Source organism: Desmodus rotundus, chromosome 3, assembly GCF_022682495.2.
Source record: "Desmodus rotundus isolate HL8 chromosome 3, HLdesRot8A.1, whole genome shotgun sequence".
Classification (NCBI taxonomy): domain Eukaryota; kingdom Metazoa; phylum Chordata; class Mammalia; order Chiroptera; family Phyllostomidae; genus Desmodus; species Desmodus rotundus.
The window spans coordinates 148,429,610-148,455,533 of NC_071389.1; the positions used below are offsets into that span (position 1 = coordinate 148,429,610).

At 42.9% G+C, this 25,924-nt stretch overlaps 1 protein-coding gene across 1 annotated transcript; it reads left to right on the forward strand.

Annotated features, from left to right (window-relative positions):
* The first annotated feature begins 255 nt into the window (after window positions 1–255).
* Window positions 256–25,306, forward strand: CS (citrate synthase). The gene is made up of 11 exons (XM_024576257.3): window positions 256–456; window positions 11,928–11,978; window positions 13,956–14,063; window positions 14,993–15,058; window positions 15,394–15,525; window positions 15,772–15,960; window positions 21,870–22,069; window positions 22,676–22,805; window positions 22,936–23,037; window positions 23,249–23,458; window positions 23,770–25,306. The coding sequence occupies exons 1-11, from the start codon at window positions 415–417 to the stop codon at window positions 23,938–23,940; spliced, it is 1,401 nt and encodes a 466-aa protein (XP_024432025.1). The 5' UTR covers window positions 256–414; the 3' UTR covers window positions 23,941–25,306.
* The last annotated feature ends 618 nt before the right edge of the window (window positions 25,307–25,924 follow it).

A 25,924-nucleotide genomic window follows, 5' to 3' on the forward strand; every position in this document is an offset into this window, starting at 1 on the left:
GGGCAAGGAAAAAGCCGAAGAAAGTTAACTGAGTTCTCAGGCACATATTTAGCCACCTACAAGCTCCCGTCACTCCCGCCCGAGCATGAATTAGCCTATACCGGCGGTCCAATCCTTCTCGCCACAACTGCTGTCAATGGCTCAGGTCCCGCCTCCCCTCCACACGAGACCAATGGCGGAGCCCGGACCGAGTTCCCTGAGAGGGGCAAAAGTGGGTTCCGGGCTGTAGGCGGGGCCGTGCTGAGGACCTCGAGCTGGGCGCCGCCGCCGGTTCGTCTACCCTTTCCTTCGGCCGCCTCCTTTCAACCTTGTCCATCCGTTGGCGCGGCGTCCGGTGCAGCGGCGGCGGCTCCTGTTCCTGCCGCAGCTCTCTCCCCTCCCACCCTCCCCACCAGATTCCCGAGTTCTCCCGCCATGGCTTTACTCACTGCAGCTGCCCGGCTCATCGGAGCCAAGGTGAGCAACTGAAGGAGGGAGCGCGAGGTCCCTGGGTGGGGCTGAAGCTATTGCGGCCCTCAAGCCCCAGAGTCTCCCTCCCCTGCCCATAGGCGCCCCAGCACGCCTTAAAGGGGCCCTGCTCTTGGCTGGCCGCCCGCCTTGTACGGACCTCCAGGGCCATGTGCTACGCTGGCCTTCCGGCCCCTGCGGTAGAAGCGATCGCTCCCCGCTCGCCCCCGGAACGTGGTCTTGTGCGCCTGGAGAGGCACGGGACAGTACTGTCCACCCGCATGTTTATGGTGGAAGAGGGTGATGCGTGGTCCTGGAAAAAGGATCCGCCTATGGAGAGCATAGGTGTTGTGTTCCATCGGAGTTAGGGAAAGAGCCTGCTTGGTGGAGGGGATGGGAGGTAAGAAGAGTGGCAGGGTGAACAAATGTGCTCCCTCGACTGGGCCAGAGCTGGATCGGTAATCGATTTCGGCTTCTGTTTTGTAGGGAGGGTCTTGTCAATTCTTGACTTCCCTTTTCCTTTTCTCCACCCCAGTTATTTAAGCTTTTAGTGACCAAGCCATAGCATTTCCTTCAAGAATAATGGGAATGGAACTCGGGCCCTCTTTGTCCTTGGGACTCTTTCACTTTACTCTTTATATAGGAGGGCTTGAGTGGGGTGGAGCGCCTCTATAAAACATGCGTGGGTATCACATATGATTGAAGAAAGAACCGGAAGGACTGTTCTCCGGACAGCAGGCCATTAAGTAAAGATAACTGAGCAGGAGATTGTAATCCCAAGGTCATATGTCCAATCCTACTACTTGATCACCCAGGTTTTACTGTTGCTCTTAAGTCTGCTGTACCCAAGAGAGATTCCTCTCATTTTGGGGGGCCCTTTACTTGACTTTTGTTGCCTTTTGGATCATAGGAGTATTGTTGCAGGTGTTGGTGCTTTCAAATTGCCAGTACTTTTGTCTCTGGGTAATGTGGCCCTTTAAACAGAGAACCTGCTGTGCTGAGGGAGTCCCAGCCCTCTAATCCCCACAGGGACAGCCCCACAAGTGACCTTGACTTCTGCAAAGAACTTATACTTTCTCTTCTGCAGACAGATTAAAGCTGCCAACACCTGAAGTTAAGGAAAATCTTAGGATGGTTTTGGCTTTCTGTGTTACCTTGCATGGATGGCAAATGAGGTGAAGTCTGTAGAATTTGCATTTGGTGGAGGTTGATCATTTGTGAGATACTTGTCTTACTTGACTGTTGCTTCTCCTTCTGCCAGGCAACAGAGTAAGGAAGCCTCCTGGGACAAGAGCAAGTTCTACATAGTGTTTCTGGCAGAATAGGGGACACCATAATTGGCTCATTGCAGAGCTGCTAACCGAGAGCAGATAGTCTAACCCTGCAGTGAATTTGAAAAAGGCTCTAGAATTTATTTTGTGTCTCATGCCTCTGGGGAAGCTCAGAAAGCTTTTGAGATGACAGGGCTACATATCTGTAGTACCATTTTTATTTTGCTTTCCTGTTAGAGATGGACCTGAGGATCCCAGAAACCTGTAAATAGAAAGCCATTAGAAGACTTTTGACCCCCTAAAACTAGCAAAACCCAACCAACTAAGGACTGAAAATTTCCTGATATTTAAGAAGGTCAGAATACTAAGAAGCCTTCAATTTGTCAGCATTGCTAGCACCTGTCTGAGCTTTCCAGGTTAGCCTGCAGCTTAATTGGTACTCGATTTTACTTTTCCTGAGAAAGTAAGCTTTGGGAGGGAAGAATAGTCTTCTGATATGGGAGAACTGACCCCTACCACTTTGAGTCTCAAGGTCATATATAGTTTCACTTTTCTGAAGAGAGATTTTTTTTTAACCTTGCTAGGAGACACAAATATTAGTCATTCTGTTGTTTCATGTAACTTAATGAACACCTGAATTGGAGAGCTAGTCTTATTCAGAACCTTGAGGTTGACTTCTTGTTTATCCAAATGAGTTCATACTATGCAGTGGCTTTAGTATTAGCTGTTGGTGACTTAGCTTTGTGATGAAAACACTGACTTTACACAGGTGATCTGGGTTTGGGTTTGGGCTGGGAATTGGAGTACGGCACCAATTCACTTCTGGATTCTTAATGCCAGTGTGGCTTAGCCAACCCTAGTTACTTCCTGTACCATTGACAGTTGTTCCTCCAAGCTAGGATGTTTGATAACTTGGAGTAAATCAGTCCAAAAGTGTTTCTAGATTATTGCTGGACTTTTTCAAGACATTTAAATTAATACCTATCCAGACCTACACCTATAACCTCTTCTATATAAATCCTTGTCTGATACAGGGTTCAATAAAATGGAGTCAGTTTTGTTCTGTGAAATGTTACTTAGGCTTAAAACCCAAAACTTTCCAAAGCAAGCGCTCAGATCTCTGTGCCTTTACTTTGATTATCAGCCTACCCAAAATAGTGGCAATTCCTTGATGTCTACTAGATGGACCAGAGAAGAAAAATGGAGAGTAAAGCCTCATCATGGGCTGCTAGTGGTGAGATGACTGCATGTGTTCTTCCTAGTGGCCTTTAGATTGGTAGCAGGTGAATGCCTGGGTGAGGGAAGGCGAAGTGAAGTAGATAATAGAGAAGAAAAGGCTGGCATGCCTAGTTCTCAGAATCCAAGTGGGCAGAAGGCAGGAAACCAGATTTGGTGGATTTTTCCTAAAGTACACACTAATTCTTTCTGTCCTGTGTCAGCTTTATGTGATAGAGTTGAGTAGGATGTAACATCTAAAGCGGGAGTGAGGCCCTGACTGGTGTGGCAATTCCCAGTCAGGGCACATTCTGGGTTCAGTCCCTGAACAGGGCATGTGTAACAGACAACCGATCGATGTTTCTCTCCCTCTCTCTCCCTCCCTTCCCCTCTCTCTAAAAATAAAATAAAATCTTTAAAAACAAAAAACCTAGGAGCAAGGCAACTTTAACGATAGAGCTTTCTTAGGATCTGACTTTAACTGTCAGTTCTTCCCTCACCTGCCCAAATTCATTAGATTTCTGTATTTCTTTTAACATGGTATCTTTTTTATAAATAGTTTTAAAATTTATTTTTAGAGAGAGGGGAAAGGAGGGAGAAAGAGAGGGAGAGAAACATCAGTTGGTTGCCTCTCACATGCCCCCAACCCAGGCATATGTCCTGACCAGGAATGGAACCAGTGATCTTTCAGTTTGTGGGATAACACCCAACCCATTGAGCCACACCAGTCAGGGCTGTTTTTTACTTTATTCTTTTTTAAAGGATATCACTCTAGAAGGTCTGTAAGTTCGCGGTAGACATCATCACCCGGGATGCTTGTTCAGATTGCACATTCATGAATACTTTCTTGCGATTGTGATTCAGCAAAGGTGGGATAGAATCTGGAAACTTGCATTTTTTTCAAGTACCTCAGTTGACTGACGACACTCAGTGGTCCTTTTCTGTTGGGCCACATGCAGGCCTTTTGTGTTTCTGACTTTATTGAACGTCCATATGAAACTTTGTGAGTGTTTGGGCATTTTTTTGGAATTAGTGATTATTTTAAAAATTGACTTCAAAGGTGATTATTCTAACCAATAATCTGTTTTAGGCTATTATCTTCAGGTTTGTCTTCCTAGGTCTTTTTTCAAATACTGTAGGAAAAGTTTCTTGTAAATCCGTCTAGCAAAACATTAGGAGCTAAAATGTGGAAGAACTTCTAGTAGAAGTGACGGAACTAGTCTCTAGTTCCTGAGAAAGGAGTAAGGTGGCAGAACCCATATATTTTATTCACAAATGCACGCTTAGCGTCGTGGCACATGATAAATAGGAGTTTGGCAAATATCTGTTAAAGAACAGTAGGGATCTACTGAAATGAGAATTAGAACTCTTGATTTTTTTTCCTGAAGCTGAATTGGTGTCTTTTGCTGTCTTCCTTGCTGAATGGTCAGCAAACCTGTGGAGAAGAGTCTGTTAGAAGATGACAGGTAGCTCTGGCTGGGTAGCTGAGTCGGTTAGAACATCATCTCCATACACCACACTTGTGAGTTGGATCCCAGTCAGGGCACACACAAGAATCAACCGATGACTACATCAACACGTGGGACAACAAATCGAGGTTTCTGTGTGTGTGTGTCTGACTTCCAAATCAATAAATGAAAATTCAAAAAAGAAAATGACAGGTATAACGAAAAGGAAATTTTGAGTATGAAGGGGGTCAAAGTATGAAATCTGATTGCTCTGCTTAGTCAGTGGCCTGTTGGGTGCAGGCAGACTTCCAACACCACCATTGTGAAACACCGACGTTGAACGGCTTTAGTTCTCTGACCTGGTTCTGGGGAGAGAAGAGCCTTTGTCCTGTGTGTGTTCTTTTTCCTTTAATGCAAGTTGTTCCTTCTGCACTGGAAGCCTTTGTAGCACAAGATTTTTCCTAGCAGTTATTAGTGCATTATATTTGCTTCATCAGCTGAATCAGTTCTGCTTACTTGGCAACCTCTGATCTTTTGTTGATGGAGGACAAGGACTCTCTGAAACTCAGAACATCTCTCTCAAGCTTTTAATGTTGGAGTTCCCAGGTATGTGGCAGGACATACTTTGAATGTATCTGCGAGGGAGGGTCAAAGAAAATTTTGCTTTTCCCCGTAGAGTAAGGGTCCTAGATGTGGACCAGTGATGATAACAGGCCAAGATGAGTGAGAGAGAAATAACTACTTTGAGTAAGTGCTTATCCAAATAGAACGCTACAGTTGCCAGAATTGGGGGGAGAAGGGAGTCGTTTTAATTGATTTTTGATAAGTGATTTGGCCAGTGCCCTTTTCCAGAAATACCCGAAGTATTACAGGCAACTCTGGCAGAATTCCCTGCACGTACTATTAGTCCTTTTCCTCCTTTGGCCCTTTAAGGCATTCTTTTCATTGTGTTTTTCCATGCTAGCACATTTGAGAGCTACAGCCCACCTCTAGCATAGGAGAGTTGCAAGGGTGGCAGCAGGTTTGAAAGAGCCTCTTAGTGATTGTGACACCCCCATCTTTGGAAGCAGCTCTCTCCATCTCCCCATGAAGGAGCTGACCTATTGGGTGAGGTGACTCCCCGATTAGCCTGACAGCTGCTGTTCCAGTAGGGCGACTACACGTGGCATGCAGCTAGAAGCTGAAAGCCCAGTTGCCAGTGCCTCCAAAATGGGGGGAGGAGCTGGGAGGGGGACATCAGTGGTGACTCAGAGGTTTGTAATCTGCCTGTTCCATCTACAGTACATGCAGGCTGTGAGAATAGCCTGCATGTACTGTACAGAGCCATTCAGCAGCTTTCTTTGGCAGCCCGGGCATAGAGGAAATGTGGTGTGTAGCCGTGGGTGTGACAGTCCTCCAGCATCTCCTGTCTGGAATCATTTGCTCTGCTGGTGGAGATGAAGGTTAAATTTGTTTCCTTTCCCTGACTCCTCCCCTCTTGGTCAGGCAGCCCTTAAAAAAGGAAATTGGGGCTTTGTTTTCTGTTCCCAGCTAGAGGGAATTATCCATTCATCCCTTCCTCAGGCTTGCCTGCCTCTTTCTTAGGATCCAGTTTCAGGGAAGAATTGTGACACCTGAGGTAGTGGGTAATAGGTAGATACAGTTCTGAGAAACAAATACCGGTACTTCTTCAACTCAGCTATGCAGAAGGCATTGTTCTAGATGCTTTATTATTACCAATTTAGGGTGTGAAAGCCAAGGCAGGGGTGTCCAGCCTGTGGCCCAGGATGGCTATGAATGCAGCCAAACACAAAATGGTAAATTTACTTAAAACTGTTAAAAAAAATTTTTTTTTTGCTCATCAGTTTTTGTTAGTGTTTGTGTATTGAATGTGTAGCCCAAGACACTCTTCTTCTTCCAGTATGTCCCAGAGACGCCAAAAGGTTGGACACCCCTGGTAGGAGCTCAGAATAGGCCTCACCAAAATATGCCACTTTGGCGTGTGAATTACTTTGAGCTAAAGTCCATCAAGACACTGCAGGCTCATAAGAAATTTACTTCTCCCTTAAAGAATTTAAATTAGGGGCCTTGCCCATAATAAAGACCACCAGAAATGTCTTTATATGACCTGTCTAGATAGAAGGCAGGGCAAACTTATAATTACTGAACATCTGCTCTCCTTATCACCCTTCTCCCCTCTGAACCCCCAAGGTGGTCCTTTGCGCAGGATATCACATGTGCCTCATTTTCCCTTCTGTCTCTGCACCTCTTGGGGGGGGGTCTCTGCTTCTCTCTCGTATAGGTGGGCTTCCCATGTGTATATATGTATTAAATTTGGTTATTTTCTCTTGTTAATCTGTCCTTTGTAGATTTAATTACCAGACAAGTGGAAAGAACCTAGGAAGGTAGAAGGAAGGTCCTTTCTCTGGCGCAGCTGGGCAGGGGCAGGGTTTGGACATAGGACTTGGTCAGGACTTGACCCTCGCTAACTCCAAGTCCCAGGCTCTTTACGTTCTGCCCTTCTGCTCCTTTGCTTAACACTTGGGGCCGTGGTTGTGTCTCAGACTTTGTTGTTCATGTGAATCACGTAGTGATTCCATAGGTCTGAGGTGAGGCCCAAGATTCTGCATTTCTAAGAATTTCTAAGTAATGCTAAGCCATTGGCTAGGCAGTCGTATTTTAAATAGCAAGGCTTTTGAATACTTTTACATAGGTCCTTGTTGGAGCCTTAGAATCAAAGTTTAAACTAAATAGCTTTGAGTGTTAGCCTAAAAATGGAGATGAAAAGGGAAACAGTCGTTGTTTGGCTTGGATATCTCGGTTATTTAATAATGAAACTGGGGCTACAACCCAGATTTCTGTTCCTAATTCCACTTCATGTGCTCTGTCTTCTATATAATTAGGTAAAGTTGTCCTCACTGAAATTTTTCCTGTTCTGGCCTTTTGAATGGTCATACCAGTGACTTGCTAACTTTAAAACCTTTCTGATTTCTTTAGTTTCTCCTAAGCTCTGCAGGGTTAGCTAAAAATATGACTAAACCTTACACTGAAGGGTGTGAGAAAGTGGCCATCCTACTTAATTTTGTATATTGTATAACAAATTCAAAGCACTTGCCTTGTGCCTGGCATGGTTTTAAGTGCTTTGTAAGTACAGGGTGGGGCAGAAGTACGTTTACAGTTGTTCGTATGTAAAATACAATAATAAATTATACTACAAGAATAAACTCAGAACTGTAAACCTACGTTTGCCTCACCCTGTATTGACTTAAGCCTCAGCAATCATCTGAGGTGGGTACTGTTACTGTTCCCAGATAAAGACACTGAGGTGCAGGAAGGCTAAAGGACTTGGCTAGGGTCACACAGCCAAGAAGCAGCAGAGAAGAGTAGCAGAAACAGAATACAGTACTAGCTTTATTCTATAGCTACATAGCCAAAGTCTCCACAAACTAGCATTGCTTTGCAAATTGGAGATCTTGCTAAGAAGTGTTGCTGATGGAGATTAGGGACCATTGAGATCAGCTCTCTAAATTACTCCTGAGGCTTCTCATTAAATGACAGAGTTGCTCTCTACAAAGGAAATTAAGACTTGCTGATGGTGGAAGTGAGGTGATAGTTTAGCTCCAGATTCCTCTTTCCTAACCATTTGCTTGAAGTAGCATTTCCATAAACAGGTCTGAGAAGTGGCCGAGCAGCTGTCACGCCCCCTCTGCTTCCTTTTAGTGGTGTTGCATCCTTACAGCCTCCTTGAGTGACCTCCCACCCTTTCTTTCTGATTTCCTCTTTTGTTTTTTGTTTTACTCTTAAATGAATTAAAAGAAGAGGGCCACTGTTGATTCTAGCAGTTCTCTCTCACATGGGGAAAAAAGCTTTGTTTTACATTCACATCGGTGGAAGAAAGACCTCCAGCCTGAGGTAATTTCCATTTTCATCTTAAGATCTTGGCTCTCATTCTGTTGATCTTTCATAGATTTTCCCCCCTAAGACTTAACCTCAGCCCTGGCCCAGTAGCTCAGTTGGTTAGAGCGTTGTCCTGATACACCAAGGTTGTAGGTTCTATCCCTGGTCAGGGCACACACAAGAATCAACCAGTGAATGTATAAATAAGCGCAACAACAAATCAGTGTTTCTCTCGCTCTCCTTTCCTTTCTCTAAAAATCAATAAGTAAAAAATTTTATTTTTATTTTTTGAAAGAAGATTTTATTTATTTATTGTTTTAGACAGCAGGGAAAGGAGATAGAAAGAGGGAGAAAAACGTCAGTGTGTGAGAGAAACAGAGAACAATTACCTCTCACATGCCCCTAGTTGGGAACCTGGTCCATAACCCAGGCATGTGCCCTGACCAGGTATTGAACCAGTGACCGACCGTTCAGTCCACAGGCTGGCACTCAATCCACTGAGCCACACCATCCAGGGCATAAATTTTTTTAAAAAATTATCTTAACCCTTAAAAAAAAAGATTTAACCTTAAACTATTCTTTTTATAATACTTACTCTGAAGCAACCAGCCATGATAAAAACTTAAAGGTGATTTAGAAGTGGAAAAATGATCCATTGTTGGGGGGAGGATTGAATGTGGGAGGTGGGGGGTAGGCTGGGTAGGGCAGGGGAGAGTAATGGGGGGAAATGGGGACAACTGTAGTTGAATCACAATACAAAAAAGAAGAAAGAGAAAAATTATCCATTATGGAGCTGTTTCAATTTCTTCTTTTCTTGGATGATGTGTTTCCCTGTAGCCTCTTTAAAAACACAACCAACCACTGCAACAATTCAAAGGCTTATTGCAGGGCCGATGTAGTCCCTGGGAGATGGGGCCTCTGTAATAGGGGATAGATGGGACCACTGCACATGGAATAGCTTGAACATGGTTATTAGCTCTGTAAAACAGTAGTTTGAACTTATTCACATGTTCTCTTGTCCACTTTTTGGTGACTAGTAAGAGTAGGCAGTTAGTTCTTTAGTGCCATTTGCCCCTTGTAGGGTAAAGAGGCTAAAGAGCCATTTACTTCTTGCCCAAATGGTCCTCAGTGAATGACAGCAGACTCTAAGAAGTTAATGAGCCCTGGCTGGTGTAGCTCAGTGGATTGAGCATGGGCCTGCGAACCAAAGGATTGCAGGTTCAATTCCCAGACAGGACACATGCCTGGGTGGCAGGCCAGGTCCCCAGTAGGGGGCACATGAGAGGCAACCACACATTGATGTTTTCCTCTCTTTCTCCCTCTCTTCTCCTCTTTCTAAAAACAAATAAGTAAAATCTTTAAAAAAAAAAAGTTAATGAAAGGAATTGAGGACAGCCCTGGGTAACAAGCTGTGGCATTCCCCCTTTGCTTTCGGGACATAATTAGTTTGGCTCTGCTCTCTGAATTTAGCTTTGGATTAGTTCTTTTTAAAATAACCTTTTTCTAAAGGGTCACTTCCTTTTCAGTCCTCAGTCCTGCCACAACAGAAAGAGGGGTATTAAAATCAATAAAACCTCAGGCCCCTGCTGAACCCCCCTCCTCGGAATGTAGCCTTTTGAAATGTATGTAGTGTCACTGGTTCAAATGATCTTCAGTGCAACTGGACAGTCAGGCAGCAAAGGTATTTCTGGCCTTTTGGCAAAAGGAGGAAAAACTGTAGACTTGCTCCAGGATTAGTTTATATGTATGTAATCTTTTTAGTTTTCAAAGTGTTTTTTTTATTTGTATTTTTTTTATATTACCTTCTAGTCCCCTTACACCTCCCTCCCTCAGCCGGCACCACACTGGTGCCCATGTTCGAAGTGCTCTCGCATGCACATTGTCACAGAATGGCCCTGTGAGTCGTGTAGTGGCTGTTAGCACCACGTGGTAGATGAGGGACCTGGGACCTGCTTCGTCTCATTTTACCTTCAAGACAATCTTGTGCAGAAAAGTTATCTCCTTGTCTAAAGCTCTTTCAGCTGGTCAGTATAGTACTCATCCCCTGTCCACAGGGATTACGTTCCAAGACCCCCAGTAGATGCCCAAAACCACAAATAGTACTGAACCCTGGGTACACTTTGTTTTTCCCTGTACATACATACCTATGAATTTAATTTATAAATTAGTAACAGTAAGAGATTAACAATAATAATAAAATAAAATAATTTTAATAATATACTGTTGTGGGGTGGAGGGATGGGGAGAAAAGGCATACAACTGTAATTGAATAACAATAAAAAAAATAATATACTGTTGTAAAAGTTACGTGAATGTGGTGTCTCTCAAAATCTTTTATTGTACTCTACTCACCTTTTTATGTAAACAAAGCACTTTACGGCTTCTCTTTGGCGTGTTCCAATAGCCAGCATCTTTCCTCTATGTTTTGGGACCATCACTAAGTATCAGTAAAATGAGGGTTACTCGAATGTCTGTACTGTGATACCTCAACTGTGGATCTGATAACCGTGCTGGCTGCTGAGTGACTAAGGGGCGGGAGCGTATACAGTGCGTAAGCGCACGCTGGACAAGGGGTGATTCACATCCCAGTGGGACGCAGCAGGATGGTGTGAGATTTGAAACTTATGAATTGTTTATTTCTGGAATTTTTCCACTTAGTGTTTTTGGACCATGGTTACCTAAAACCAGGGATAGGTGCTGTGTAGTATATAATTGATTGTATTTTCAAAGGCAATGGGGAACTTTTTATTGCAACTCAGTTGATCTTCTCATAGAAGCTCTTTCTCTTCGGGGGCGGGTGACCTATCTCTAAACATAGAATTAGGCTAGTTACATCACTTGTCTTTGTAGTGAGGGATATATAGCCTTCTAGAATCTCAGGTCTGTCTTTCTGGATAATTTTCTTCCTGGAGTGTATCTGAAAACATTCCTTTGGGTGCAGGTGTATAAGCGATAAATGCTTAGGTTCTGTTTGTCTGCAAGGTCTGTATTTCACCCGCTTTAAGATATTTTCTCACCTGGGTACACAGCTCTAGCTTAATTATTTTCTCAGCACTTTGAAGATTTTCCAGTTTCCTAGTTTCCATAGATGATGTTGAGTAGTCTTCTGTCAGTTGTTACTTTGTAGATAGTCTGTCTTCTCTGCTTTTTCCAGGAGCATCTGAGGTAGTCTTGTGAAAGTCTGCCTCTGCCTGTGGGCTCTCCTAGACTCACTGGAGAGGTTGAAGTGTTGCCAGAAGACTAAGTGCAGGAGAGACCTTACCAGCAGGGCTAAGTCCTTGGTCAGTTTCCTCATTTGCTTTTCTCAGAGCCACTCAGAACTATTAACAGCTAGACTGTGATAGACTGGGTGCTCTGTAACAACAGCCTTTCTGACCTTTCCTCTGTGCCTAACAAAGCCCAAACCTGGAACCCAGATGGTGGGAGAGGAGAGTCGTCTTCAGGAAAGGCTAATGAATTTCTGGATGCAAGAAGCAGAGTTAAACTGACTGCTGCCTCCAGACTTGGTAACTCCTAAGCTATTCAGAGCCTTTCACAGCTTTCTAACATCATGCTGTCATGCCATTCGTAGAGGCTAAGATGAAGAGAAAGGTTAAGTCACTGTCACTCCTTGTTAAATACATAAGAGAGAGGAGTAACTATTGCATAACTTTTTGTGTTTTCTTTGCAGAATGCATCCTGTCTTGTTCTTGCTGCCCGGCACGCTAGTGCTTCCTCCACGGTAAGGTTTGAAAATGAGGACTGAGATTCATTGAGTAGCTTGACCCTGGGTTAGGGCTGGGGGATGGTTTGGCTGCGATCCAGACTCATCATTATCCTGAGTATCTTCTGGAGGTCTTCATTGTTATTGTTATTGTTACTGTGGTTAGAACTATTATTATTACTACTGTTTTGAGAAGTAATGTACTCAGAGACTTCCAGTCAAGATGGAGGCATTAGTAAACACACTTTGCCTCCTCATACAACTACAGAAAAAATTACAACTAGACCTCAAAACAAATATCACCCAGCACCTTCAGAAAATCGAGCTGTATGAAAGTCCAACCACCAAGGATTTAAAGAAGCCACATTCATCCAGATGGGTAGGAGGGGCAGAGAGGCATGGAGACAGTGGTGTGGCGAGGCAGTAGAACAGGCGGACCCACGTTCATGTGGGGTAGATAAAAATCGGGATGGATACCTTGGGAGCAAGGGGTTCCAGCGCCAGGAAGATAAGTCCCCATAACTTCTGGCTGTAAAAACCAGTGGGGGTTGGGGCAGCAGAATAAACTGCCCAATTTTCACGAGACTCCTCTTAAAGGGCCCACCGAGACTTAAAACTTATGCAGACCCTCTGGAACTCAGCACCAGGGCAACAGCTGGAAGGGCATCAATTACATATGGGGGAAAAGTGAAATGATCGGAAACAGGGTGAGTGCTGAGGAAACCTCCAGAAACCAGGCAGCAGCACTGTCCCCTCTCTGAGTCCTCCCCCCACACAGAGCCACAAAGTAGTGAAGTAGGTTGCCCCACCCTGGTAATTACCCAAGGCTCCACCCCACACAATTAACAGGTGCCCTTTTTACAGTAGGCTACACTACTAAGACAGGGAGTCTGCCAAATTGAGGAGACAAAGAAATATGGCCCAAGTGAAAGAACAGAACAAAACTCCAGAAAAAGAACTAAACAAAATGGAGATAACCAACTTATCAGATGCAGAGTTCAAAACACTGGTGATCAGGATGCTCAGAGAACTCACTGAGAACAGCAACAGCATAAAAAAGACCCAGGCAGGAGTGAAGGATAAATTAAGTGAAATAAAGAAAAATCTACAGGGAATCAACAGTGAAGGAAATGAAGTTGAGATTCAAATCAACAAGTTGGAACATAAGAAAGAAATAAGCATTCAACCAGCACCACAAGCAGAAAAAAGAATTTAAAAAAATGAAGACAGTATAAGGAGCCTCTGGGACATCTCCAAACCTACCAACGTCCAAATCCTAGGGGAGCCAGAAGAAGAGAGAGAGCGAGACATTGAAAACCTATTTGAAAAAATAACAAAAGAAAACCTCCCTAATTTGGCAAAGAAAATAGACATGCAAGCCCAGGAAGCACAGAGAATCCCAAACAAGTTGGACACAAAGAGGACCACACCAAGACATAATCATAATTAAAATGCCAAAGGTTAAAGATAAAGAAAGATGTTTTTTTAAAGATTTTATTTATTTTTAGAGAGAGGGGAAAGGAGGGAGAGGGAGAGAAACATGGATGTAAGAGAAATCAGTTGCTTCTTGCACGCCCCCAACTGGGGACCTGGTCCACAACCCAGGCATGTGCCCTGACTGGGAATCAAACCAGCGACCCTTCGGTTCCCAGACTGGCACTCAATCCACTGAGCCACACCAGCCAAGGCCATTTGAACAATTTTTAAGTGTATTAGTTCAATGGCAATAAGTACATTTACATTATTGTGCACCCATCATCACTGTCCATCTCCAGAACATTTTCATGTTCCCAAATTGAAACTGTACCCATTAAAACAATTTCCTAGTCCCCTTTTCCTCTGTAAAATTCTTTTAACCTCATTTGTACAGAGTAGTTGACCACTCTTCCCTGGAAGATAGAGAAAGCCACGTTCTAAAAAGCAGTCTTCATATACCTGCTTTGCAGGAAACATCAACATTTTGACCATCGCTTAGCCTGTCTTTTTTCTTTTTAGAATTTGAAAGATGTATTGGCTGACTTGATACCTAAGGAGCAAGCCAGAATTAAGACCTTTAGGCAGCAACATGGCAAGACAGTGGTGGGCCAGGTCACTGTGGACATGGTAAGGGTTGTGGGGTTTTGGATGGAAAAGTAACTCTGTAATGTGCTTTGATAAAAGTACTGCTCTTTTTACTGACTGTTCAAAAGTACAGGGTCTGGCACAAATAACGCCCATTTTGTATTACAAAATCACAAGCATATAATTCTGTCACGTAAGAATATCACACTCAATCACACCATATGACAATTGAGGTGAAATGTTCAAATTAAAGCTATAAATTATTACACTACCAACCACACTCAAGCAGGTGTTATTTCTGCCCGACCTTGTATTCTGTCCCTTACAGGGAAATGTTGGTGCTTACTGAAGTTAATTAGAAATTAGACTATTGTTTTCTACGGATTCAATAGTGGAACCTGACTTAATTCACCTATGGGAGGGATGAATGAAGTTTCTACTCCTCTCTTCAACCCCCTAGCTTTTGAGGTCAGGTCTCTCTGTCTTTGACTTGATGCTGTACCAGCCGTCCAGTTAAACCACAGCTCTAGCAGGCTCTGTGGAACAGCTTAGGACAGCTTCTCCTCCAGCCCTAATAATAGTCTGTTTAGCTCAGATGGCAATTCCACAGCAGTGTCCAGCCATTGGTCTCTATTTACTTCCTCTGTAATAAGTTCTATCCTGTTTACTTGGGTCGGAGAGAATGAGGGTGGGCAGGAGAAAAAATAAAATTCAGTAAGAAAAGGAAGCAAACAGAGGCAGAAACATCAAATAAAGATAGTGATTTCTCAATTTAAAAATGTCATTTCCAGCGTTAGCATTCTCTTTTGCAAAGGTCCATACTATAGTAAGTTAACTCCTCAGAAATCGTCCCCCAAATGAAGTCTTACAAGTCAGAGGTAAATGACCTCTCCAAGATCCCATGAAGCTCTAACACGCTCTAGCCTAAATTATTTTGACTATTGGCTGCATCCTCTTTTTTTTTTCTTTAGATGTACGGTGGCATGAGAGGCATGAAGGGCTTGGTCTATGAAACTTCAGTTCTCGATCCTGATGAGGTAAGAGACCCTCATGTTAATCATCAGTAATTATTGTGTTTACTGACTGTTGTGCACTCCATGGTTTAGACCGCTGAGGGTAAGGAGAACAGAATAAAGCACCTACCTTCATATTCTGGAAGGTTGAAAATACATATATATGGAATAACTTAAAAATAAGTTTACCTTTTTAATAAATCAACTAGTAAAACTAAACGTTCAAAGCAGAAGTAGTGATGTGAAGATTTAAGTTTTAAAAGTTTTACTGTAATTTGCTGACGTGTCTGATAAAGAGTGGGACCAGTCAACTATGTGATTTCCAGACTAATAAATACAAGTTACTCTTCTCCTTCTAGGGCATCCGTTTCCGTGGCTACAGTATCCCTGAATGCCAGAAACTGCTGCCCAAGGCTAAGGGTGGGGAAGAACCCCTGCCGGAGGGCTTATTTTGGCTGCTGGTAACTGGGCAAATTCCAACAGAAGAACAGGTAACACAGGACTTTGGCTTTTCTCATTCTCCTCCTTTGCCTTTCTCTGTCTCCAGCACTTGATCTGATCTGGCTGTGGATGCTAGTTTATAGAGAGGAAGGTACAGTGAGGGGAAGGAATCAGAGCAGAGTTCTGCTGTCTAAGTGAATTGAGTTGAATTCTCTTCTATTTTCTTTACTCAAATGTCACTGTCTTTTTCTCTTCTTTTTCCTAGCCTAGTTTGAGCAGTGTCTCCTTTTCCACAGGTATCTTGGCTCTCAAAAGAGTGGGCAAAGAGGGCGGCTCTGCCTTCCCATGTGGTCACCATGCTGGACAACTTTCCCAACAATCTACACCCCATGTCTCAATTGAGTGCGGCCATTACAGCCCTCAACAGTGAAAGCAACTTTGCCCGAGCGTATGCAGAGGGCATCCACCGAACCAAGTACTGGGAGGTAGGAAATTTGGTGCAGTGATTGATGTGTGATAAGGATTCAAAAGAATTGAATGTGAAGGAAGAAAAAGAGTGTAGAATCTTTAGGAAAATTTACTTCTGAGTTATGCCAGAAAGCTATTTAACCAATTTTTATTGTGGCTTGCTTTTTGTCAGTCTTTGAGATTACAAAGATACATGGAGCATACTTTCTATCACCAAAGTTGTTGGTGCTGTTAGGGTGATAGGCATGTAAAAAGGAAATTGTAATTCAGTAACCCTGCTGTAGTATATACACAGTGCTGTGGGAAGATTGAAAAAGGATGTGGCTTAACTATAGGGTCCCTGAGGAAGACTTCACAGCAGTCTCACCCTGACCTCAAGGAGAGCCTTGAGAAATCTCTCAAGTTGGGGGAGAGTAGCAGCCAAGGCAGCCCCAGAGTCTGGGAGGACTAATGCCAATCAGCCACAGCTCTGGACTGGCCAACTCAAAATACCTATCAGGAGGGAGAGGGTGGCTAGTGTCCTGGAACTAGGAATCAGGAGACCGCGCTTTGTTTTCTGAAAATGAACTGTTTGTTCTCTGTGGCTGTAGTAGGAGAGGACTCTTGTGCCTTGTCCCAGTGCGAGGTATCTGATTCCCTCCATCTCTTTCCAGTAGCCCACATACTCTCAAACACGGGGTAGAGTACAAGTTTTCTGACTAGTTTGCAGGAGGACATCTTATTTTCTTTTGTTTCTTATTCAGAGGTAGGTAATATGAACAGAACAGGGTTTTTTTCTTACAAAACAGGCATACTAAATGATTTTTGACTGTAAGATGCCCAACCACCACGGAGGCCCAAAAGTTCACTGTGATGCAAGCCACAGAACGGCCAGTGGGCCGCATGGTGGTACACTGGGCTGACGAAATCCCCTGGGGTTTGGCAGATCCTGCTGCATTTTGTTGGTCAATGTTTATTTGATGCCAACTGTGTATAGAGAATTATGTTTGCTGTTGGGGGAAGGCAGGAGGGAGAGTTTGCAATTAATATTAGCCTGTTCGGCATTGAAGAGGAGGGCGCTGGAATGGTGCTTCGCATTCACAAGCACTTAAAGCGTGTACAGAGCCGCACATCAGGAGGCTCAGAAGGCTGTATAACCTGAATGTACTGCTTTTCGTTTCCTTTTTACTGTAAACTGCTGTTCACTTGTTGTCTGTGTGGGTCACCCTAACACAGAAGAACTACAGTTCTGTTTTAAAACTGGTCTTTTAGAAACTGGCCACTCAGTTTCTACTACTCACTGCTCACTGCTCACGATGCTGCTGTTTTGAGTGTCACGCGGAGCGGGGAAAACAGCTCCTTCATACTTTTTAACAGCTGCCTGGAGGTGTTTCCCAGCAGCCAGATGTGCGCATGCTTCACACCGTCCTTTGCTGAATCACCAAGATGTACTCCTCTGTTTGCTATTGCCTTCATTTCAGTGTGCAGCCATTATTGATTGTTCTGGAGACTATAAGCAGTGCTGATGTATTTGTCAGCCTTAGCATGTGTGTCTAATGAGTTCACACTAGACAGGAATTAGGTTTTAGTGCTTCAGTTTAGTGGAGCTTACTGCTCTTCTGCTGCTATATCTTGTAACTCTTAAAAGAAATATGCTATTTCAGTTCAGTTTTCTGTTTTGGTTAATTTAACCATGGACTATTTAAGAATTATATGACAGCATTCAAGTGGTTATTTCTGTTTAAAAAACTAAGTTTATATATGATCTGAGTGTTTACTATGATCATCAGTTCATCTTATTTTACTTCTACCTCCAGAGGATGATCTGCCTACATTCCTTCCATCACAGTTCATACGGCTTTAGATAGTATAACCTCTTGAGTTGAAAGAGTTAGGTCCCTTTTTATTTGGCTTAACTTCACTAAAGACCAGATTACTGTGATGCAACCAACTATTTAATTGTGAAGTGTAGTCATAATTTAATGATGAGTAAGATTTGCTGACAGGTTAGGTTTGGCTAATAATGCCACCTTTTGTAAGGCCTATAAACAGTAGATGTGGGTCTCGAAGCTGTTTATAATAAAAACATCCTAACAGCTAACAACTTTTGGGAACATGCCAAATATACTTACGTGCTTTATATTCATCATCTGATTTAATCCTCAGAACAACCCTATGAGGTAGATGTTCCCATTTTACCAAGTGGGAAAACTGAGGGTTAGAGAAATTAAGTAGCTTGCAGCTGATAAGTGGTAGAGACAAGATTCAAACTTGAGTCTGCTCTATTCTGGGGTCTCTTCACTATTAATACTAGCATGCTTCTTCTCTGTCTTCTTAATAATGATTGACAGCTAGATACTTGGCCAGGATTTTGCCAGCAGTAGAGATAGTGGTTCACGATGACGGTTATGGTCAGTTTTGTTACCTTTATTCCAGACAGTTGTGGTGTCTTTTTTCCAAGGCTTTATAGATGAAGAATGTGTTGGTACAAGTAGCTAAATAGCATTCCAGTTTTCACTTATTAAAGAGTAAGTGAGCAAGAGTTCTCTGCCAGGTTTTGGTTGTGTTTTTATTTGTTTGTTTGTTTTATTGATTTGAGAGAGAGACATCAATTTGTTGTTCCACTTAGTTATTCATTCATTGGTTGATTCTTGTATGTGCCCTGACCTTCTGAGACCAAACCCGCAGCTTTGATGTATCAGGACAGTGCTCTAACCAGCCGACTACCTGACCAGGGTCCAGTCACTTTTTTGTTTGTTTGTTTTTTGTTTTTAACTCTTTAACTGCACAGTATTGACCACTACAAAAAGCAGGGTAAGGATCCCACACTGTCATACTGGGTCTGATAACCTGTTGGTTTATTTTTGTTTGTTTGTTTGTTTAAAAGATTTTATTTATGTATTTTTAGAGAGGGGGGAATGGAAGGAGAAAGAGAGAAACATCAATGTGTGGTTGCCTCTCACGTGTCCCCTACTGGGGACCTGGCCTGCAACCCAGGCATGTGCCCTGACTGGAAATCAAACCAGCGACCCTTTGGATCGCAGGCCTGCGCTGAATCCATTGAGCTACACCAGCCAGGGCTGATAACTTGTTGCTTTATAAACTTTATCCTCACTGGTAGACATTGAAACAATCTCCTTTTTGTAGTTTATGATGTGGTCATTCATACTTTCCAAATGATTTTTCAAGTTAGTATATACTCCATAGATACCAGTTTGCCTAACCTGGGATCCTGTTCTGGGCATTCTACTGATGACTCAAGGTCCCTTAGAACTTCCTATCCTTGATGTGGGCTTCTGGAAGTAACCTACTTGCTTGGGGAATGTAAATCTGCAAGGAAGTATAGTGAATAGTATGATTATGATTTAAGTAATCTGAGAACTTGCAGAAGTATTAACTATTTCTTGCTTAAGTAGCTTTTATTTTGGTGGTGTTCTCACTGAATTCCAGTGGCATTGACAAAATTCACTGAGTAACTGAGTATAGATAACTTCATAGGGATTAACTTATTTAGGCTTGTTATTATAAATTTTGCTCTTAGTTCCAACAGAGCTACTGGAACTTTATGAATTCTTGTAGGAGCTTTTAACCAGTTAGCTTGATAGGATAGCACTATGTAACGTCAATTAACAAATATTTACTCCATGCTTTCTGTATATGTTGAACTGTGGGTGAAAGAAGAATTTTTAAAAATTACTAAAAAAAAGATTGAAACCCTACACCTTCCCTAAAGGAACTTAAGATCCCTTTGAGAAGATAAAATTAAGACATAAAAGTTGAGCAAGCTGTTAACATCACAAAAAGAGACAACCAGGTATTATGTTTCTCTTAATAAATGAACACACCAAAATTATCAAATAGTCTTGCTAAAAAAAAAATGAACTTGAATCTGCTCGAGCCTTTAGATCTCACTTGCAGTTCATAGGAAATCCAGTGGACAGAGGAACATGTTACCATGTTTGCCGTGCATAATGCGCTCCCCTGTGTAATGCACGCCCGTGTTTTTTGGCCCAAATTTTCAGGAAGAAAACCTTCTGTTTTAATTTTTTAATTCAATTATTTGTTTATTTATATTTAGAAACAAAGTTGATTATCATATTCCAGGGTATTATTTTGCATACAGATATTGTTATTGCTTTCTAGAGTTTCGCTTTTAACGCATAAGCATAAAGAAAATAAGTGAAAACATTTATATAGACACAGAATTAGTACTGCCCATGTATAATGCACATCCTTATTTTTCCCTCAAAAATTTGGGCAAAAAGTGCACATTATACATGGCAAAATACAGGTGAATAGCATTACAGGTATATAACAAGCAAAATCTGGGGGAAATTCTACAGAAAAAATGGTGCAATTTTCCACAAATAAATTGCACATTTAAAAAAGGAAAGTATAAGAGGAAACTTAAACTGATAAAATGAGACTTCAGAGACATATTGTGGGTTATTTTCATTCCTCATCAAATTATGCTGCGGGGTGCTTTGTAATCAGGCAAATTTGAATACTGAGAAGATACTCAATGATACTGAGGATTTGTTAATTATTTTTTCAGTGGGATGGAGGGGTGGGGAGAAAATGCAGACAACTGTAATTGAATAGCAATAAAAATTTAAAAAATAATAAATTATTTTTTCAGTAGGATAATGGTTTAGTGATTTTGTTTATGAAGGGCCTTCATCTTTTAGATATACATGCTTAAATATTTACATGTTCAATAAGTGATATATGGCATTAGCTCAAAATAACTTGAGGGGTAAGAGGGGAAAGTAGGGTGTAAGTGAAACAAAAGTGGCCCTGAGTTCATTGTTGAAGCTAGATGATGTTCATTAGCTAAGTGGGTAACTTTGTGTAAGTTGCTTAACCTGGTCAAGCCCAGTTTACTCATTTGTAAAATGAAGGATATGTTACCTTATAGGATTATTGTAAAAAAAGAGAAAAAGTACAAATAATATATCTAGCACAGTACCTGTTACAGTAAATACTTAAAAAAAAATGGAAGCCTGCCCTGACTGGTGTGGCTCAATTGGTGGGGCATCATCCCGCAAAGTGAAAGGTCACTGGTTCGATTCCCCGTCAGGGCACATGCCTAGCTTGTGGGTTCGGTCCCTGCCCACTCAGGGAGCATACAGAGGCAACTGATTGATGTTTCTCACCCTGTTGTGCTCCCTCTCTTCCCCTCTCTCTAAAAAAACAAATAAATAGCCCTGGCTGGTGTGGCTTAGTGGATCGAGTACTGGCCTTTGAACCAAAGGGTCACCAGTTAGATTCCCAGTCAGGGCACATGCCTGGGTTGTGGGCCACATCCCCAGTAGGGGGTGCACAAGAGGCAACCACACATCGATGTTTCCCTCTCTTTCTCCCTCCCTTCCCCTCTCTAAAAATAAATAAATAAAATCTTTTTTAAATAAAACATTTTTAAAAAATCAGTTTCTGTAAAAAAAAAAAAAAAGGAAGGGTTTGCTGTTATTGGTTGAATGCCGTTATTTTGATTCTTGGCATATATGGTGAATTTTCTTTGAAAGGTGGAACATAAAATTAATCATTAAAACCTCGTGTCCGGTCGTTCATTGAGTGCAGTCATACAGCGGGAAAGATCGCGATCAGACACGTAAGGGCTCACAGTCTGACTTTGGCATTTAACTGAATACTCTGAGCTTCCGTTCCCTTGTCCGTAAAATGGAGGTCATTATATACTTTGTGGAATTGTAAAAATTGGGAATGATGTTTTAATGTATTATACCTGGGGTAGTATGAGTAAATCATTTACTGCAGTGCCTGGGTCATAATAGTTATTCAATTAAATGGTTATTGTTGTGATGCTCCATATGTAACCACTCAGCATATAATCATCAACCAAAATGGCCCGGTTGGACAAACAGCATCCCTGCCGAATTCCTTGTTGGTAATTCTTTTTTTTTCCCCATTTCCCTCTTCTCCCCTTTAGTTAATTTACGAAGACTGTATGGATCTGATTGCAAAGCTACCTTGTGTTGCCGCGAAGATTTACCGGAACCTGTACCGGGAGGGCACCAGTATCGGGGCCATTGACTCTAAGTTGGACTGGTCCCATAATTTCACCAACATGTTAGGCTATACCGATGCTCAGTTTACTGAGCTCATGCGCTTGTACCTCACCATCCACAGGTGAGCTAGATCCAGCAACCATAGCCTGATTGATGGAAGTTCTAAGAAAAGTTCCTTAACAGTCTCATCTTAATAGAAACAGGTGGTAGGTGGCAAGGCAATGGAAAATGACATATGGGCTGATACCAGGCAAGAAAGGGATCTAGGGAAGAAAGTCAAGAGGTGTAGGGAAATTATAACCACACCAAGAACAAGATAGTGCTTTTAGCTGCTCACATTAGGTTTTCCTTTAGCTTTCCAGCAGCTCCCTCTTCTGGTCGTTGCTTATTAAAGCTGGAGTGAGAGTCAGGGAGCCTGGCACACAGGCATCATCAACCAGTAACCTCTCCAGCTCTGTGGATTAGTGAACAAAGGCTGGTAATGAGATTGGGACATCTCTTGCAAGGGCTTATGAATAACTGACTGGCTATAGGCTGGTGTGAGCCCATAACTAGGCTAATGTGACAAATAAGAGAACAACACAGTCTGCGTTTCCATAATCTGCCCCTTTTTTCCTCATTGTATTTTTTTCCATTACCATTTAGCCCCCTTACCCTCTTTCACTCCGCTCCCCCCGCAACCCCCTTTTTCTCTTGGCCTTCATTCTCCTATCTTGTTTCCTCACAGTGACCACGAAGGTGGCAATGTAAGCGCCCATACCAGCCACCTGGTGGGCAGTGCCCTTTCAGACCCCTACCTGTCCTTTGCAGCAGCCATGAACGGGCTGGCAGGGCCCCTACATGGACTGGCAAATCAGGTAAGACTATTCTTTTTCCTTTCCTGCTCCATGTTTTTCTTAACTCCCATATTTGTTTGTTTTTTTCCCTGATCTTCATGTTATCCTTGTTATGTATATTCACACTTTTACTCCCAAATCTTACCCATAGGAAGTGCTTGTATGGCTGACACAATTACAGAAGGAAGTTGGCAAAGATGTGTCAGATGAGAAGTTACGAGACTACATCTGGAACACACTCAACTCAGGACGGGTAAGCAGAGATGCTTAGCAACTAGGAAAGCAGCCAAGACCCAAGTTCTGCAATTTGGAAGAAATAAAGAGAAAAGAATGAGAAGCAGTCCCAAAATTAGAGAAGGAGCTTCCCCCCCCCCCCCTCCCCATTTGTCTACCCTGGAGAATTTAGAAAAGACAAGGATTTCTACCTGAGAATACAACTGGCTTTTCCCCCTCGCTCTTTACAGGTTGTCCCAGGCTACGGTCATGCGGTACTAAGGAAGACTGATCCACGATACACGTGTCAGCGAGAGTTCGCTCTGAAACACCTTCCTCATGACCCCATGTTTAAACTGGTTGCTCAGCTGTACAAGATTGTACCCAATGTCCTCTTACAGCAGGGAAAGGCCAAGAATCCTTGGCCCAATGTCGATGCTCACAGTGGGGTGCTGCTCCAGGTGAGTCCCCCCTTCCCTGCTTTCCCTTTAGTTTGCACAGAACACTGCTATTCTCAGCCATGCCCAAAATCCACTCCCTAGTCGGAGCAGGAGCTCTTGTACCTCTTTCCTTACCTTTCTGATAAACTTGCCTATGGTTGGGGAGGAGTGGGGAGGAGGAAAGGAATGCTCTCTTTTCAGAATCCCAATTGGTATACTTTTCGAAGTGGCATTTCTATTTAAGGATGACTGGGTTAAGGTTCTAAAACCCTGGATTTACATGTGCCACTATCTGTGGACCTTTAACAAAACATTTTTCTTTTATCTTACAGTACTACGGCATGACAGAGATGAACTACTACACGGTCCTGTTTGGGGTGTCACGAGCATTGGGCGTGCTGGCACAGCTCATCTGGAGCCGAGCCCTAGGCTTCCCTCTAGAGAGGCCCAAGTCTATGAGCACGGATGGTCTGATGAAGTTTGTGGACTCTGTGTCAGGGTAAAACTGAGACTAGGGGGAAGCTAACTACCAGAAGTGAGGGAGCTCCAAAAAAAGGTATACTTTGGTTTCAGGGGGCATTTAAAGACTTAAGATTAAATTGTATCTGAGGCACTGATAGTAAGTTTGAGGTTACAATATAAATTAAGACTTTAAAAGATGAAACGGGACCCCTTTCCCCCTAACTCCAGCCTCTTCCCCCTGCCTGGTATGAGTTGCCCCTCAACCGTAGGATGACCAGGACTAATGCATGTGGTGTGGGTTAGACCTGGCTCCTCTTTCCCTGGGTCAGAGCTGATTGCAGAGAATCTGCAGTCCCTTTGGAGCTTTTGGTTCTGTATTTCCCAGCCCTCAACAGGCCAGCAGACCAGGACTCTGCCCCATCTGTTTCCATAGGAATCATGTTGGATCGTCAGCTGCACCAAGCCCTGCTGCCCTCGCCCACGTACACAGACACTTCCTGGCGAGACCTACTGGTTAGCTGGACATGCTTTGGGCATTTTTTTATGCTACCAGGTGACCATAAAGGCTATGGCATTTGTTGTTACTGGCACCCAGTGTTTGATATTTGTTTCTCTTTTTAAAATTATCCCATAAAAATTAAGATCTGGGAGTGTTCTATCCCCCGCTACTTTAATACCTCCTTTGAGATTTTCTATACGTGCTGAGCCCCAAGCTGAGGAAGCTCTGGACCTTCTGCTCTTGGTCCCTGCTAGAGACCTCTTTCAGCAGGTTGTATAAACCACTGTCTAATATATGGGCTTTCCAGTCATTTGGCTTTATGAGCACTTCACATGAACTAAGTGTTTTGTCCATTACCCTGGCCTCTTTTTTTCCCTTTATTTTAGTTTGCAGTGGGCCATAGAATAGGGACTTGGCAATGACCAGAGTGATATCTTCATGGTCTGGTCCCAGGAGTACCAGCACCTTTTTCTGAGCAGGGAAATGGTTTAAGGTTGGACATGGTATCCTTTGAATATCAGGTCCTAGGGCCAAGGGCATTAAAAATAGTCAGCCTCCTCATCCCCTGCCACAAGAAAATACCCCTTTATTTATCAAAGTCCTCACCCTGCCTGCCCCATCCCCGAGAGCTCCCAGTATAGCGTTTGCTTTAGAAGTCCCATCTGCACAGGTTTCAGTGACTCAGAATGCTCTGCTGCCTTTTCTTTAAGAATGGATTGACATACACTCCTGCTGCGCCCCTTCCTCCCTCACAACTCCTGCCTGTGTTTGTGTGGACCCCTGACCCCCGGAACCACGCTGTTGAGATGGACACACTGTCTGTAAACCCCTGGGTGACTTGTTAAGTCATGATGCAGACTTCAGGTTGTTCTGTATAAAATGCAAAATAAATGTTTTTATTAACAATGCTTGAGCCTGCTATTAAATAAGACCTGGAAGAATCTGTTAGGAGGTAAGAAATCTGGCTGGCAAGATCCTGGACTTAAGTGGGCTGTAAGTTGTTATGTATATTCCTTTATTTTTAGGTAGGTTTGGCATTACTTTACCCTAATCTGAAAACGGGCTCTCTGTGAGCTTTCCAGAGGAGATTTCTGTCTTTCCTCAAGGTTAGAAGTCTTTGACCTTTAGCCCCTATCCTTCCCTAAATTTGTTTTAAGGTAGAACACTGAAGGACTATAGCTGAGACCTCACAACTGCTGATGTGACTAATCCAAGGAAAGTGGCCCAGCCCACTGGGTGAAAGGAACCAACTATATATCAAGGACAAATAGGGTTAGGATGGCTAACTCAGGATGTGAACCACTGGGGTGCTCTGGTACTTCATGGAATGCCTGTTCTTCTTGCAGCCTCCCTTAAGAAGGCCCATAAAATATGAGGTGGTCCTGAGGGTATCAGTTAATAATCTGAGATCAGATTATTCTATCTTGAGACTCCTGCTGCAACTGACCTTCTGAAAAAGTCTATTAATAGGCAAGGGAGTGGGTACTAGGTCCTGGCTTGCAGAATATACTACTATAGTTAGCAGG